Source organism: Oncorhynchus clarkii, chromosome 2 (assembly GCF_045791955.1).
Source record: "Oncorhynchus clarkii lewisi isolate Uvic-CL-2024 chromosome 2, UVic_Ocla_1.0, whole genome shotgun sequence".
Taxonomy (NCBI): domain Eukaryota; kingdom Metazoa; phylum Chordata; class Actinopteri; order Salmoniformes; family Salmonidae; genus Oncorhynchus; species Oncorhynchus clarkii.
This window is the reverse complement of record NC_092148.1, coordinates 80,154,608-80,171,708: the sequence shown is the minus strand read 5'-3', so window position 1 is coordinate 80,171,708 and position 17,101 is coordinate 80,154,608. Positions and strand designations below refer to the sequence as shown.

Below are 17,101 nucleotides of genomic sequence, written 5' to 3'. Positions count from 1 at the left end.
TTAATTACCATGTAACATTATTACTGGGGAGACCATATCACAGAGCAAATGTCTAGATTACTTTTGTCGATAGTCTGAGTGTGGAGTGAAGCTGTAATAAAATCAAATGCCATTTTCCTTTCCAGAACCCGCTGAGATGGCAGTTGTCATAGTCTAACTAAGCCTGTGAGGGCTGGGGCCGGAGTGAGGGACTGCCCAGACAGTCTCCAAAACGGAAGATGTGTGAAACAGAGGATGAGAGGAGTGCTCAGGCCAGGCAGCTCTTTGAGAACTTTGTCCAGGCGTCCACATTTAAGGGCACTATGCAGGCCTTTAGTATCTTATGCAGGCAGATGGATCTGGACCCACTGGACTACAGGAACTTCTACAGCAACCTCAAAGCCACGGTCACCAACTGGAAGGCCAAGGCCCTCTGGACCAAACTGGACAAGAGAGCCGGCCACAAGGAGTACAAGAAAGCCCAAGCCTGTGAGGGCACAAGGGTAAGAAATCACCCAAGCTTTTACACAGTGGAGGCTGCTGAGGGGAGGATGCCTCCTAATAATGTCTGGAATGGTACAATGGAATGGTATTCCGCTCCAGGCATTACCATGAGCTCGTCCTTCCCAATTAAGGTATCACCAACCTGTGCTTTCACAGTAACGCTGACTCAGGCGCCGCTCCAGAATCTCCCATAAGTGTTCAATTGTGGATAGGGGTAAAAGTGACTAAGCAATCAGGATATACTGTATAATAAACAGTAGCAGCAGCGTGCGTGCATGTGTGCGGTGTCAATATTTGTATGTTGGATTGTCAGTGTAGAGTCTAGTGAGTGTGCAAGGGAGTCAGTGCAAAACAATTAAAATAAATAGTGGGTCAATGTAAATGAGTGCATAGCCATGGTAGCCAAAATAATGGACTGCCCAGCATTTTTATACATAAGCATGATGAGATGTTATTTGCGTAATTAAATCAAATCTAATCAAATCAAATTTTATTTGTCACATACACATGGTTAGCAGATGTTAATGCGAGTGTAGCGAAATGCTTGTGCTTCTAGTTCCGACAATGCAGTAATAACAAGTAATCTAACTAACAATTCCAAAACTACTGTCTTGTACACAGTGTAAGGGTACATCGGCACCACAGCTGTGTGGAAGCAGCTACTTTCAATATAATTTGTTTCCCTCATGTACTCAAGTGTTTCCATTATTTTGGCAGTTACCTGTCGAAGCCTAAAATGAATTAACCCTATATTTGCCTTTGGACAGACCTTCCACATTGGGATTGAATACATGATATTCTCCATGCTAATGTCCCATATCTGCATAAGGAATTATGATTCATAGCTGGTTGGTTTTGATTTATAACTTCCCTGTGTCAGATGTAGCGAAGAGTCTGGTCACAGTCTGTGACGGAATAGGCTACTTTTTGTCTAATTCTTTACTACTATGAGCCAGGCTACAGTTTTTATTTTATTTTTTTAATGAAATTGAAGCCCTGTGACATCAATTCACATTCACTCAACTCTTAATAGTTTACAACTTGAAAGTTAAGTTCTTACTTATAAAATGTTGGTCAAAAATGTGTATTTGTAATGATTCCTTATTAGTTCCTGCCAAGGCAGCAGCTACTCTTCCTGGGGTCCAGCAAAATTAAGGCAGTTATGCAAAAGAGGTTAAGGTACTATTTACAGTATGTTAAAGTACTAGTTGTACAGTAGGTTCATAATGTGACTTCTATTTCATGGTAATGTTATGCTGCACGACAGACTGTTGCTGTGTATTTCTTATACTGTTTTGAGATGATATCCCTACACACCCAGCTGGTAGCCGCTTCTTATTGGAGCAGTATGGAGAACAGCTACACTGCACACGTCCACAGGATCATGTCAAACAAGGAAAGCATGATTAACCTCCTCACATATGAAACACATTTTTTGACAGTGCAAAATCAGCAAATCCATTACGACACAATGGAGTTGATAATGCAGGCTGTTTTAAAAATATTATTTCTGCCCATTTTAGGTGTACGTGTTCTTGAATGTTTAGCGTAGTGTTTGAATGACTTAATTCTCAGAGGAAAATATTAGAGGTCCTAAGGGAAGGATGCTGGAGTTAGATAGGCCTAGATGACAGTGAGACTCTGGGTGGTGCTTGTCTGATAGTCTACAGTCGTGGCCAAAAGTTTTGAGAATGACACACATATAAATTTTCAGTCTGCTGCCTCAGTTTGTATGATAGCAATTTGCATATACTCCAGAATGTTATGAAGAGTGATCAGATGAATTGCAATTAATTGACAAGTCCCTCTGCCATGAACTGAATCACCAAAAAAACATTTCCACGGCATTTCAGCCCTGCCACAAAAGGACCAGCTGACATGTCAGTGATTATCTCGTTAACACAGGTGTGAGTGTTGATGAGGCTGGAGATCCCTATCATGCTGATTTTGAGTTCGAATGACAAACTGTAAGCTTCAAAAGGAGGCTGGTGCTTGGAATCATTGTTCTTCCTCTGTCAACCATGGTTACCTGCAAGGAAACATGTGCCGTCATCATTGCTTTGCACAAAAAGTTCTTCACGGGCAAGGATATTGCTGCCAGTAAGATTGCACCTAAATAAACCATTTATCAGATCATCAAGAACTTCAAGGAGAGAGGTTCAATTGTTGTGAAGAAGGCTTCAGGGCGCCCAAGAAAGTCCGGCAAGCGCCAGGACCGTCTCCTAAAGTTGATTCAGCTGCGGGATCGGGGCACCACCAGTACAGAGCTTGCTCAGGAATGGCAGCAGGCAGGTGTGAGTGCATCTGCACGCACAGTGAGGCAAATACTTTTGGAGGATGGCCTGGTGTCAAGAAGGGCAGTAAAAGAAGCCACTTCTCTCCAGGAAAAACATCAGGGACAGACTGATATTCTGCAAAGGGTACAGGGATTGGACTGCTGAGGACTGGGGTAAAGTCATTTTCTCTGATGAATCCCCCTTCCAATTGTTTGGTGCATCTGGAAAAAAGCTTGTCCTGAGAAAACAAAGTGAGCGCTACCATCAGTCCTTTGTCACGCCAACAGTAAAGCATCCTGAGACCATTCATGTGTGGGGTTGTTTCTCAGCCAAGGGAGTGGGCTCACTCACAATTTTGCCTAAGAACACAGCCATGAATAAAGAATGGTACCAACACATCCTATAAGAGCAACTTCTCCCAACCATCCAGGAACCGTTTGGTGACGAACAATGCCTTTTCCAGCATGATGGAGCACCTTGCCATAAGGTAAAAGTTATAACTAAGTGGCTCGGGGAACAAAACATCGATATTTTGGGTCCATGACCAGGAAACTCACCAGACCTTAATCCCATTGAGAACAAATTCCATGGACAACTATTTTCTTGCCTCCCATTTTTAAGTGGGATTATGGTTTTTGTTTTACATTGTTGTAGTGACTGGAATAGTTTTGGTTCTTACGCTTGCTTGTTTATGTACCAAATGTAGATTTGCATATCCTATTCATTCAGAATGGTTCACACCCGAGTGGCGCAACGGTCTAAGGCACTGCATCTCAGTGCTTGAGGTGTAACTAAAGACACCCTGGTTCGATTTCGGGCTGTATCGCAACTGGCCGTGATTGGGAGTCCCATAGGGCGGCGCACAATTGGCCCAGTGTCGTCTGGGTTTGGCCTGCTGTAGGCCGTCATTGTAAATAAGAATTTGTTCTTAACTGACTTGCCTAGTTAAATAAATAAAATGTACACAGGGATATTGTAATATACGCTCGAATTCCATATGGGTGATTCGCTTGAGTATGTCAGTTGTATTGAATTGTTGACCCTCCATACCTTTGGAAAGCATCGCCTTCTATATTTCATAAATTCAACATACAGTACCAGTCAAGTTTGGACACCTACTCATTCAAGGGTTTTCCTTTATTTTCTACAAGGTAGAAGAATAGTGAAGACATCAAAACTATGAAATAACACACATTAAATCATGTAGTAACCAAAAAAGTGTTAAACAAATCGATATGTTTTATATTTGAGATTCTTCAAAGTATTCACCCTTTGCCTTGATTACAGCTTTGTGCACTTTTGGCATTCTCTCAACCAGCTTCATGAGGAATGTTTTCCAACCGTCTTGAAGGAGTTGTCACATATGCTGACCACTTGTTAGCTGCTTTTCCTTCACTCTGCGGTCCCACTCATCCCAAACTATCTCAATTGGATTGAGGTTGGGTGATTGTGGAGGCCAGGTCATCTGATGCAGCACTCCATCGCTCTCCTTCTTGGTAAAATAGCCCTTACACAGCCTAGAGTTGTGTTGGGTCATTGTCCTGTTGACAACAAAAATTATAGTCCCACTATGGGCGAACCAGATGGGATGGCATATCGCTGCAGAATGCTGTGGTAGCCATGCTGGTTAAGTGTGCCTTGAATTCTAATGCAGATATCATCCGTTCACCTACTCTGCGTCTGAATTTAGAATCCCGAGAAAGGACAGATTTCCACCGGTCTAATGTCCAATGCTCGTGTTTCTTGGCTCAAGCAAGTCTCTTCTTTTTGGTGTCCTTTAGTAGAGGTTTCTTTGCAGAAATTCCACCATAAGGCCTGATTCATGGTCTCCTCTGAACAGTTGATGTCTGTTACTTGAACTCTGCAGCCCAAATAAATGTGTCATTCTGAGTTGCAGTTAACTCTAATGAACTTATCCGTTCTAGCAGAGGAAACTCTTTCTTTCCTGTGGCAGTCCTCATGAGAGCCAGTTTCATCATAGCGCTTGATGGTTTTTGCACTTTCAAAGTTCTTGACATTTTCCGTATTGACTGACCTTCACGTCTTAAAGTAATGATGGACAGTCCTTTCTCTTTGCTTATTTGAGCATAATAGGGCTATAATAGGGCTAACTTATGTATACCCCCCTACCTTGGCACAACACAACTGATTGGCTCAAACGCATTAAGAAAATAAATTCCACAAATGTATTTTTAACAAGGAACACCTGTTTAATTGAAATGCATTCCAGGTGACTACCTCATGATGCTGGTTGAGAGAATGCAATGGGTGGCTCCTTGTGAGAATCTCAAACGTAAAATATATTTTAGTTAACACTTTTTTTTTTGTTGGTTAGTACATGATTCCATATGTCATTTCATAGTTTTGTTGTATTCACTATTATTCTACAATTTAGTAAAAATAAAGAACCCCTGGAATGAGTAGGTGTGTGTGTACAAACTTTTTACTGGTACTGTATTTGTTAAGTAGTGCAGCAGTATTAAGAGCTCTTGGATTTCACGTGTGCCCAGGGACCCATGAACCAATCAGGGTTGGGTTTTGTGTCTGAAAGTGATGAAATATCACCATATGTTTACATTGTACAGATGTTAACAAAACATGTTCATTATGAAACTAGGCCTGGTCTTTTGTGAAATCCCTCATCTGGGCATCGTGTCTGAACCTGAATGGCACTGGATACACCTCTGTATGGAAGCACCAGTTTCTCACAGCTGCAGTATAGACAAAATAGACTTCTAAGTAAACAAGGAAACTTGTATTTTGCCAGACCTTTAAAAACACTGCTGTCTCATGTGGGTAAACACCTGAGTGTTGGCCCTGCCGGACTTGCAGGACTTAACTCATCATCCTTATTGTTGTGTCCAGTAAAAGTGACACAATCGTTCCCCCCCCCCCCCCCCCCCCCCCTTGACCTCTTATGGTGCGACGTGTGTAGGGTTCATGACAAGCTCTGGAAACGGCACACAACAACGTGAGCGCTGACTCGAGCATTCTCTAAGAATAGCCCAAAACCCACAGCTCCACACAGAGCCAAATAACACTATCGTCACCATATCCCAGTGACAATCATTCTCCTTATACAGAGCCACATTAGGACCAATTAATTCCTTTCATTCCAACAGTTCATTGTCACCTTTGTTTGGTCTAAATGGGCTTTAATTATGTTGAATACTATGCATGCTGAGATTTTGCAAGCTGTGTAGTTGAAATACCACAGGTCAAGTCTCTAGTAATAACAACCTCATGAATGGCACGGGAGGACTTAGTTTGACTGGAATCAGCTGACCCCTTTCAGCAACACTGGTTGTCTGGTGAGACAAATCCCCCATAATGCAAAGTAGACATCCATGCACCATGTCCAAGTGCGGTCAGTGGAGTAAGATCAGCTCATTCAAACCCACCACACTCAGGCCCGGACTGGTCTAGTAACCTTCAAATACCTGACACTCAGATGCTTGAGCTCACAACCAATACAACTCTAAACACACATTGTGGTTTGTGGTGTCATTCTGTTACCAAACTTTTGAATCTTCAAGAACAGTGAAGTACATTTTTTTTTGTAAGATTTCCAGTGGAATTTGTTAGTCGTCCTTGTGCATAGTGTTATATGGTCTATTTAACTTTGCAATCATTGATTTTTGGGTACTCAGATTTTTCACTTTAAAACCTGTTGTGACTAGGGGGCAGTATTTTAATTTTTGAAAAAAAAAACATTCCCGTAGTAAACGGGATATTTTGTCAGGACAAGATGCTAGAATATGCATATAATTGACAGATTAGGATAGAAAACACTCAAGTTTCCGAAACTGTAAAAATATTGTCTGAGTATAACATAACTGATGTTGCAGGCGAAAGCCTGAGAAAAAACCAATCCGGAAGTGCCTCATGTTTTGAAAGCCCTGCGTTCCAATGAGTCCCTATTGAGCAGTGAATGGGCTATCAACCAGATTACTCTTTCTCCGTATTCCCGACTGTGTCTACAGCATTGTGACTAGTTTTACACATTTATGTTGAAGAATACCCGTAAGCGGCTACATTGCGCAAGTGGTCACCTGATGCTCCCAGAGAGATTCTCATGTAAAATAGAGGTAGCCATTACTCCAATCGGTCCTACTGAAAAACTAATTGTCCCGATGGATATATTATTGAATAGATATTTGAAAAACACCTTGAGGATTGATTATAAACAACATTTGCCGTGTTTCTGTCGATATTATGGAGCTAATTTTGAATATTTTTCGCTGTTTTCGTGACTGCAATTTCCGGGCGATTTCTCAGCCAAACGTGAAGAACAAACGGAGCAATTTCACCTACAAAAATAATATTTTTGGAAAAAAGGAACATTTGCTATCTAACTGGGAGTCTCGTGAGTGAAAACATCCGAAGCTCATCAAAGGTAAACGATTTAATTTGATTGCTTTTCTGATTTCCGTGACCAAGTCACCTGCTGCTAGCTGGACAAAATGCTATGCTAGGCTATCGATAAACTTACACAAATGCTTGTCTAGCTTTGGCTGTAAAGCATATTTTGAAAATCTGAGATGACAGGGTGATTAACAAAAGGCTAAGCTGTGTCTCAATATATTTCATTTGTGATTTTCATAAATATTCCTAGAAAATATTCCTATTCATGTCTGTTGCGTTATGCTAATTAGTGTCAGGCGACGATTACGCTCCCGCATGCGGGATGGGGAGTCACTCGAGGTTTTAATAATGTATCCGCGTCATTCTGTTACCGTGGAGTTGCCCACATGACAAGCCAACAACTACCGCAGAGGATAAGGTCATCTCAATGCTCTGTCATGCCTTCAGAGGGCAGTGGATCACACCAGTGAAAGGACTGAAGTGGTTCTGTTTTATTGTAGGATATGAAACCTGATTCATAACTGGGACCTATATGCTGTATTGGTATGATCTCCTTATGAGGCCTTGTTTTAATCTTTTGATCTTTAATATCAGAGGTTGCAATACAATAGAACTAATGTTGAAGAGGGTTTATGTAGCTAATAGCATTTTCTGTAATCTCACCTAATTTCACCTCCTGCAACAGTTTGTTGATCATGTGAGATGTTTTTCCTGGTTTTAATTACAGTTTGTATTGTACACTGATGACGAAGTCTCTCTCTCAAGTGTCTGATCATCGGAGGGGGCCCCTGTGGTCTGCGTACGGCTATCGAGCTGGCTCTGCTGGGGGCCAAGGTGGTGGTGATTGAGAAGAGGGACACCTTCTCCAGGAACAACGTGCTGCATCTGTGGCCCTACACCATCCATGACCTCAGGGGCCTCGGGGCCAAGAAATTCTATGGCAAATTCTGTGCTGGAGCCATAGACCACATCAGTAAGTATTGTACTGCTAATATCATTCTTCATCTCATAGGAAATGATGTAGTAATGTTATTGTTTTGGTGTTCTGCTGGGGAAAACTGACGGAAGTTGAATGTGGCTGAAAGATTTATCAGATGGTAACATTGTTACATGATCGCTTCCTCACTCACTCCACGTTCTACAGTTGGATTTCTTTTTAAATATATATATCTGGCTTGCTCTGCTAAGAAATCTGACGTGCGTGTGAGCGTTATCTCCCTGCAACTGCCGTGCCTTAGATAACAACATGCAAAGTGGAGGAGCCCATAAATGCAAATGCTGTGTGTTACAAAACCACTGCTGAGACAAACTGGCCTTCTGGTGTCATTTATCGGAACATTTGGCAACTGGGTGAAATACCCCCCCCCCCCCCCCCCCCCCCCCCCCCCACGGAGATGTTTCCATAGAGATGTCCATCTTGTTCCTATGAGGCTTATTCTATCCCCATGTATGATATGCTGCCTTTCCTGACCCTCTTCTTTAGTAACATAGTCCTAAATACTCGCTGATATGGACTTGTGAAGTTGAAAACAATAGACTTACCAGCTGCTAGCTAGCTACACCTCAGAATGTAGTATCAGTTCACAAACCGTTTATCTCGAAGCCTAGCAAGGCCACAGGTTATTAGACTAATTGTGTGTAGTTGGATAAGTGTTGTCAATTCTAAACTGTGGTTCTCACCTTGAATGCTGATTGGCTAACAGCCGTGGTACATCAGACCATATACCAAGGGTATGACCAAAAGTTAAATTTTACTGCTCTAATTACATTGGTAACCAAATTATAATAGCAATAAGGCACCTCAGGCTTGTGGTATATGGCCAATACACCACGGTTTAGCTGTGGTATGTTGGCTATATACCACACCCCCTCTGGCCTTGTTGCTTAATTATACTTTGTATGTGTTTGAAGGTATTCGCCAGCTCCAGCTCATGCTACTGAAGGTCTCCCTCATTGTGGGGGTGGAGGTCCATGTCAACGTGGAGTTTGTCAAACTGTTGGAGCCACCGGAGAACCAGGAGAATGAAGGTGACTCTTTTGGTTCAGTCAGAAAATACAGCGTTTCCTACCCCTGGACAGGAACTGGTCATGTTTTTCGTCTTTCTGTCGAACACATTTCAATCCAACACAGTGATATCAGGTCCAGCATCCGTCTGTGAAAGCATGGTTCAGCATTTTAAACCTCCGTGCCATGTTAACATAACCTTGGCTATCAGCACTAGACAGCTGGTGTTTACAACTGTTTGTTTCATGCTTAAATGTTTGTTAGAAATCTGCTTTTTACATTTCTGTTAATTGTCGTTCATATTGAGTTTGTATTGCTGATTTTCATTAGTTGACTGCACCAGGTCTTTCTCTCCCTCAAGCCCTGGTACTTGATCAAAATGACATCACACGCCGCAGATGGATTGGCTACCTCTCAATCTTGTGTTCTTGATTTAGAAACACGTGCTCGCATAATTCCATTTACGAGTAGAGGCTGCCTCTAGGTCTGCAGTGAAGTGCATATGCTTTGTATGTCAGTTTTGCCTAATTTGCCTAATTTTAGTTGATGCAAAATCAAATTTTGTCACATACACATGGTTAGCAATTTTTGTTGAATGACATGCCATAATGCCTTCTGTATTCTATAAAGGCAGCCATATATCTGAGGCATTATTATTACTATGAGCGTGAGGTGACCTGAACTGGGGCCTACATGTACAGTTGAAATCCTAAATTTTCATACACTGAGGTTGGAGTCATTAAACCTTGTTTTTTTTTTTTAACCACTCCACACTTTTCTTGTGAACAAACTATAGTTTTGGCAAGTCAGTTAGGACATCTACTTTGTGCATTACAAGTAATTTTTCCAACAATTGTTTACAGACCGATTATTTCACTTAATCACAATTCCAGTGGGTCAGAAGTTAACATACACTAAATTGACTGTGTCTTTAAAATAAAGGTTTAGAAGCTGCTGATAAACTAATGCTCCTTCTGCTGTTTCCTGAAGTTCAAGATCATCTCCTTTGATTTGTTGACGTACCAGTCAAAAGTTTGGACACCTATTCATTCCAGGGTTTTTCTTTTATTTTTAATATTTTCTACATTGTAGATTAATGGTGAAGACATCAACTATGAAATGACACACATGGAATCATTTAACCAAAAAAAGTGTTCAACAAATCAAAATATATTTGAGATTCTTCAAAGTAGCCACCCTTTGCCTTGACAGCTTTGTACACTCTTGGCATTCTCTCAACCAGCTTCATGAGGTAGTCACCTTGAATGCATTTCAATTAACAGGTGTGCTTTGTGAATTTGTGTTTCTTTCCTTAATGCGTTTGAGACAATCAGTTGTGTTGTGACAAGGTAGTGGTGGGATTCAGAAGATGGAGCAGCTCATATAAACAAAGAGAAATGACAGTCCATTTGTACTTTAAGACACGGTCAGTCAATCTGATAAATGTCAAGGACTTTGAACGTTTCTTCAATTACAGTCGCAACGACCAAGAGCTATGAATAGACTGGCTCTCGTGAGGTTCACAGCAGGAAAGGATGACCTGTACGTTCATTAGTTAGCTGCTCCTCAGATTGCAGGCCAAATAAATGCTTCAGAGCTCAAGTAACAGACACCTCTCAACATCAACTTTTCAGAGGAGACTGTGTGAATCAGACCTTCATGGTTGAATTGCTGCAAAGAAACAACTACTAAAGGACACCAATACCAAGAAGAGACTTGCTTGGGCCAAGAAACACGAGCAATTAGACCAGTGGAAATCTGATCTTTCATCTGATGAGTCCAAATTTGACATTTTTGGTTCCAACCGCTGTCTTTGTGAAACGCAGAGTAGGTGAACAATTGATCTCTGCATGTGTGGTTCTCACCATGAAGCATGGAGGAGGTGGTGTGGGGGTGCTTTGCTGGTAACACTTGGTGAATTATTTTGTATTCAAGGCACACTTAACCAGCATGACTACCACAGCATTCTGCATCAATTTGCCAGTCCCACTAAGTACAAACCAGATGGGTTATCATTTGTTTTTCAACAGGACAATGACTGAACACACCTCCAGGCTGTGTAATGGCAGCCAACAAGTGCTCAGCATATGTGGGAACTCCTTCAAGATTGTTAAAGCATTCCAGGTGAAGCTGGTTGAGAGAGTGCCCAGAGTGTGCAAAGCTGTCAAGGCAAAGGGGGGTTACTTTGAAGAATCTCAAAATATATTTTGATTTAACACTTTTGGTTACTACATGATTTCAAAGTTATGTCTTAACTATTATTCTACAATGTAAAAAAATATAAAGAAACCCTTGAATGAGTCGGTGTCAACTCATAACTAGTACTGTATATTTCTGAAGCTGTATTCCATAGTCCCTGAGCTGCACTAACTTCCCCACTTGATTTTAAACATTGAATTTGAACAAACCCCCTCTTTTTACCCCAGTTTGTTTTTATACTGTAGCATGTGGTTGTCACTCGACTGATAAAGATGGGAGACTAGCTTAAATTTAGGGTTGCAATGTGTCCTCTGCAGCAGTGACGATGTTCTTAAGTGGGTACCTTAGGAGAATGTGCCGTGGGCACAGTGTATTTCTGTGAGACTGTGTGGCAGAAGTGTTGAGCTGATATGGAGAGGGTCTCTGTCATTGCCACTTACCACGCTGCGTTGTGAAAGATAGTTGGAGACAACTTAGCTATGTATTTAACAGTGCCTTCACATTAATCAAAAAACACAATGTAGTGGCTTGTAATAAATAACAAATGCAACCTTAACAGTAATAGAAAATGTTGACTATATATTGCTGTATTGTTATGGCTTGCCACTGCCAACTGTATGTTGTCCTTTTCCCAGGGCCTGGATGGAGAGCAGAGATCAGACCACAAAACCACCCCCTCGTTGACTTTGACTTTGACGTGGTGATTGGCGCAGATGGACGCAGAAACACGCTAGACGGTGAGAAGAACACATGATGGAGACGTTATTTGCTCTACACACAATGTTTGACTGTAAACATTTAAAGTTGTCTGTAAGACTCTTGGGCATGGCTGAGGTTGCACACCTGAACAATGTATAAGCCTGGTCTTGGAAACATGTTCAACTAAAGGGGCAAAAACAACAGAATTTGTCCCTTAGCTTGCCAGTCATAAACACTATGGTCATAAAATGCTTTCAATTTCAGTCATGTCTTAAGGGGTAAAGTACAATAGAACTGCACACAAGGTGTTCCAGGATGTGAGAGAACATGCCTGAGGGAATAAGTTGTACTGAGTGGTAATTAAACAACTAATTGACCGACATTTTAATTTGTATTTTTTTCGAGCCCAACGCTCCGTTTCTCTAGAGAAATCCAACCATTCACAAGAGAAATCAAGAAGTTTGTGGGACGCTGGGCTGAAGGGAGTTGTAATTTTCATTAAGCAAATATTCAACCTAGTTTAACACAAACGTGGTAATTAACTACAGTGACCATAATCCATTGCACCTGTTTTTTCCAAGTCAGCCAGAGATGAATACACTTTTATGTCTGCTACGTTAGGTTAGCTACACGCAGACCATGAGAGAGGAATGAACACAACGATGAGAGAGAGGGGGATCGAGACAGTTCGTGAAGTATGCCTTATCTACTTTGAGGAACTAGTAAAACTATGTTAGACAGCTCTGCAGCATACTTTGGCAGGCTAGCCTTTCTAAATTGGATGACTGAAGACTGCACAAAGATAACATTGGGTGGCTGCTACTGCCTGAGCAGAGATGTGAAGATGTGTGTGTGTGTGTATATATATTGCTAAAAAAAATACAAGGGAACACCAAAATAACACATCCTAGATCTGAATGAATGAAATATTATTATTAAATACTTTTTTCTTTACATAGTTGAATGTGCTGACAACAAAATCACACAAAAATGATCAATGGAAATCAAATTGATCAACCCATGGAGGTCTTGATTTGGAGTCACACAAAATTAAAGTGGAAAACCACACTACAGGCTGATCCAACTTTGATGTAATGTCCTTAAAACAAGTCAAAATGAGGCTCAGTAGTGTGTGTGGCCTCCACGTGCCTGTATGACCTCCCTACAACGCCTGGGCATGCTCCTGATGAGGTGGCGGATGGTTCCTGAGGGATCTCCTCCCAGACCTGGACTAAAGCATCCACCAACTCCTGGACAGTCTGTGGTGGATGGAGCGAGACATGATGTCCCAGATGTGCTCAATTGGATTCAGGTCTGGGGAACGGGCGGGCCTATCCATAGCATCAATGCCTTCCTCTTGCAGGAACAGCTGACACACTCCAGCCACATGAGGTCTAGCATTGTCTTGCATTAGGAGGAACCCAGGGCCAACCGCACCAGCATATGGTCTCACAAGGGGTCTGAGGATCTCATCTCGGTACCTAATGGCAGTCAGGCTACCTCTGGCGAGCACATGGAGGGCTGTGCGGCCCCCCACACACCATGACTGACCCACCGCCAAACCGGTCATGCTGGAGGATGTTGCAGGCAGCAGAACGTTCTCCACGGCGTCTCCAGACTCTGTCACGTCTCTCACATGTGCTCAGTGTGAACCTGTTTTCATCTGTGAAGAGCACAGTGCGCCAGTGGCGAATTTGCCAATCTTAGTGTTCTCTGGCAAATGCCAAACGTCCTGCACGGTGTTGGGCTGTAAGCACAACCCCCACCTGTGGACGTCGGGCCCTCATACCACCCTCATGGAGTCTGTTTCTGACCGTTTAAGCAGACACATGCACATTTGTGGCCTGCTGGAGGTCATTTGCAGGGCTCTGGCAGTGCTCCTCCTTGCACAAAGGCGGAGGTAGCGGTCCTGCTGCTGGGTTGTTGCCCTCCTACGGCCTCCTCCACGTCTCCTGATGTACTGGCCTGTCTCCTGGTAGCGCCTCCATGCTCTGGACACTACGCTGACAGACACAGCAAACCTTCTTGCCACAGCTCGCATTGATGTGCCATCCTAAATGAGCTGCACTACCTGTGTGGGTTGTAGACTCCGTCTCATGCTACCACTAGAGTGAAAGCACCGCCAGCATTCGAAAGTGACCAAAACATCAGCCAGGAAGCATAGGAAGTGGTCTGTGGTCAACACCTGCAGAACCACTCCTTTATTGGGGGTGTCTCGCTAATTGCCTATAATTTCCACCTGTTGTCTATTCCATTTGCACAACAGCATGTGAAATTTATTGTCAATCAGTGTTGCTTCCTAAGTGGACAGTTTGATTTCACAGAAGTGTGATTGACTTGGAGTTTTTTTTGAGCAGTGTATATATATTGTACTACTTAAATAGGAAGTTACTATGATGTCTATAGTATGTGGATATGACAGACAATGGAACATTTTTCATTGTTTTGGCAATTGAATGTTCACTATTTTTGGCTTTGGAATGTCTATTATAAAATCATGTTACATAAAAAATTTAAAAATTAAATCAAGCCATGATAATTTTAGAGTACTTGTCTTCATCTGCAGTTAACTCTAGATAGTGCAGGTAATCTTTGACCTGTGTCACATTACCCAGAAGTCTCCCGGAGAAGATGAACAGCTGGTATACAGATGGAATCTGGTCATGTGACTGGTGAAAGTCTATTACACTACTTGGATCAGGCTTGAGTGTAGTCTGTATCTCTAAAAAAAGAAAAGCATGGGTTCGTTGTCAACCAGACAGGAGTATTGCTCAGACAAAGTTTGAAGGTAGTATTTTAAAAAGCCCCTAATGCTTTTTGATCTATGTCATTACCTTAACCTTTATCAGCCTGTATTTCCTTAACACTATGTAATAACAAATTATTGCTCCGACTTATCGCAATCTGACTCAGTTTAATGTGGTATAAAATGATTAACTTTCTAGATGTTGAGTGTCAGCAGAATGAATAACAATGCTTTGCCGCATACTGTAGGTTTCAGGAGGAAAGAGTTCCGGGGCAAGCTGGCCATAGCCATCACAGCCAACTTCGTTAACAGGAATACCACAGCCGAGGCCAAGGTGGAGGAGATCAGCGGCGTGGCCTTCATCTTCAACCAGAAGTTCTTCCTGGAGCTCAAAGAGGAAACCGGTGGGTCATCTCACAAACCTGACCCCACACACCTTCTGTACCCCTCTCCTTGGACCTGTTTGTGCGGCCTTTCCAACTTTATGGTCATTGATTTGCGATCAGGCTGATTTACCTGGAATGGTGATACCCTAGGTGTCATCACATCAGTCCATTGGGAACCGCAATAAAATGTTTTAATCCATGAAACCAGTGTGTCTCCTACAATGGGAGTGTTTTGCTGAAGTACCAGCAGATGAAATGTTTCCCATGCTAACACACCATGGAGGATCTAGTGCTGCTGATTCTAGCAGCCTTCTTGGCTTTGTGAGGTTCAACAGTGTGTGAAGACAGGCTGGAATCTCCTCCCCTCAAATCCCCTCTTAATGAAAGGGTTGTGTACCATCACTCACGTTGGTCATGATACACACCGCATTTGGAACATGATCCTCCCACTGACCGTGTCAAACAATTTGGTTGTATGGTCAACATGACTGACAGTTGTTTATGAAGCTTTGTGTTGCCTTGTGATTGCAGGGATTGATCTGGAGAACATTGTGTACTACAGAGACAACACGCACTACTTTGTGATGACCGCAAAGAAGCAGAGTCTGCTGGACAAGGGAGTCATCATTCATGTGAGTGTTTTGTTTTGCTACTTTGTGCTCAATATGCCACTCTCCCACAGCGCAGATATTTACAGCTCTGCCATTGTGCCCCATCTGCCAGAGGGTGCCAAATCGCAGCCATGGCATTAAACTGGGAATAAAAACACAAGACTAGATGTATTTGAGCGGGGAAAATGTGTTGCTGGGTGAGAAGGATGTGTTGGGGGGGAGGGGTCTTAACTAGACGCGTTTAGCGAGACGTGTGGGGGGTGGAAGCTAAAATCAAATTTTATTTGTCACATACACATGGTTAGCAGACGTTAATGCGAGTGTAGCAATATGCTTGTGCTTCTAGTTCCGACCGTGCAGTAATATCTAACAAGTAATCTAACAATTTCACAACTACCTTATATACACACACACACACACACACACACACACACACACACACACGTGTAAAGGAATGAATATGTACATAAAGATATATGAATGAGCGATGGCCGAACGGCATAGGCAAGATGCAGTAGATGGTATAGAGTACATTTGAGATGAGTATTGTAGGGTATGTAAACATTATTTAAAGTGGCTAGTGATACATTTATTACATACATTTTTCATTATTAAAGTGGCTAGAGGTGAGTCAGTATGTTGGCAGCAGCCACTCAATATTAGTGATGGCTGTTTAACAGTCTGATGGCCTTGAGATAGAAGCTGTTTTTCAGTCTCTCGGTCCCAGCTTTGATGAACCTGTACTGACCTTGCCTTCTGGATGATAGCTTTGTGAACAGGCAGTGGCTCGGGTGGTTGTTGTCCTTGATGATCTTTATGGCCTTCCTGTGACATCTGGTGGTGTAGGTGTCCTGGAGGGCAGGTAGTTTGCACCCGGTGATGCGTTGTGCAAACCTCATTACCCTCCGGAGAGCCTTACGGTTGTGGGCGGAGCACCGTACCAGGCGGTGATACAGCCCGACAGGATGCTCTCGATTGTGCATCTGTAAAAGTTTTTGTTCACCACGCTGTCTGTGTGGGTGGACCATTTCAGCTTGTCCTTGATGTGTACGCAGAGGAATTGAAAACTTTCCACCTTCACTACTGTCCCGTCGATGTGGATAGGTGGCTGCTCCCTCTGCTGTTTCCTGAAGTCCAAGATCATCTCCTTTATTTTGTTGACGTTGAGTGTGAGGTTATTCTCCTGACACCACACTCCGAGGGCCCTCACCTCCTCCCTGTAGGCCATCTCATCGTTGTTGGTAATCAAGCCTACCACTGTAGTGTCGTCTGCAAACTTGATGATTGAGGTGTGCATGGCCACGCAGTCGTGGGTGAACAGGAAGTACAGG

The 17,101-nt window shown here is 42.6% G+C and overlaps 1 protein-coding gene across 3 annotated transcripts in view; it reads left to right on the top strand.

Annotated features, from left to right (window-relative positions):
- Window positions 1-17,101, top strand: part of LOC139374564 (microtubule associated monooxygenase, calponin and LIM domain containing 2b) — a 95,917-nt gene that overhangs the window by 17,345 nt on the left and 61,471 nt on the right. For all 3 annotated transcript variants that reach the window (XM_071115578.1, XM_071115569.1, XM_071115562.1), the window contains exons 2-7: window positions 126-482; window positions 7,890-8,097; window positions 9,036-9,152; window positions 11,964-12,065; window positions 15,022-15,177; window positions 15,691-15,791. In XM_071115578.1, the coding sequence (XP_070971679.1) occupies window positions 219-482; window positions 7,890-8,097; window positions 9,036-9,152; window positions 11,964-12,065; window positions 15,022-15,177; window positions 15,691-15,791 (948 nt within the window). In that variant the 5' untranslated portion in view covers window positions 126-218. The remainder of the gene's footprint in view (window positions 1-125; window positions 483-7,889; window positions 8,098-9,035; window positions 9,153-11,963; window positions 12,066-15,021; window positions 15,178-15,690; window positions 15,792-17,101) is intronic.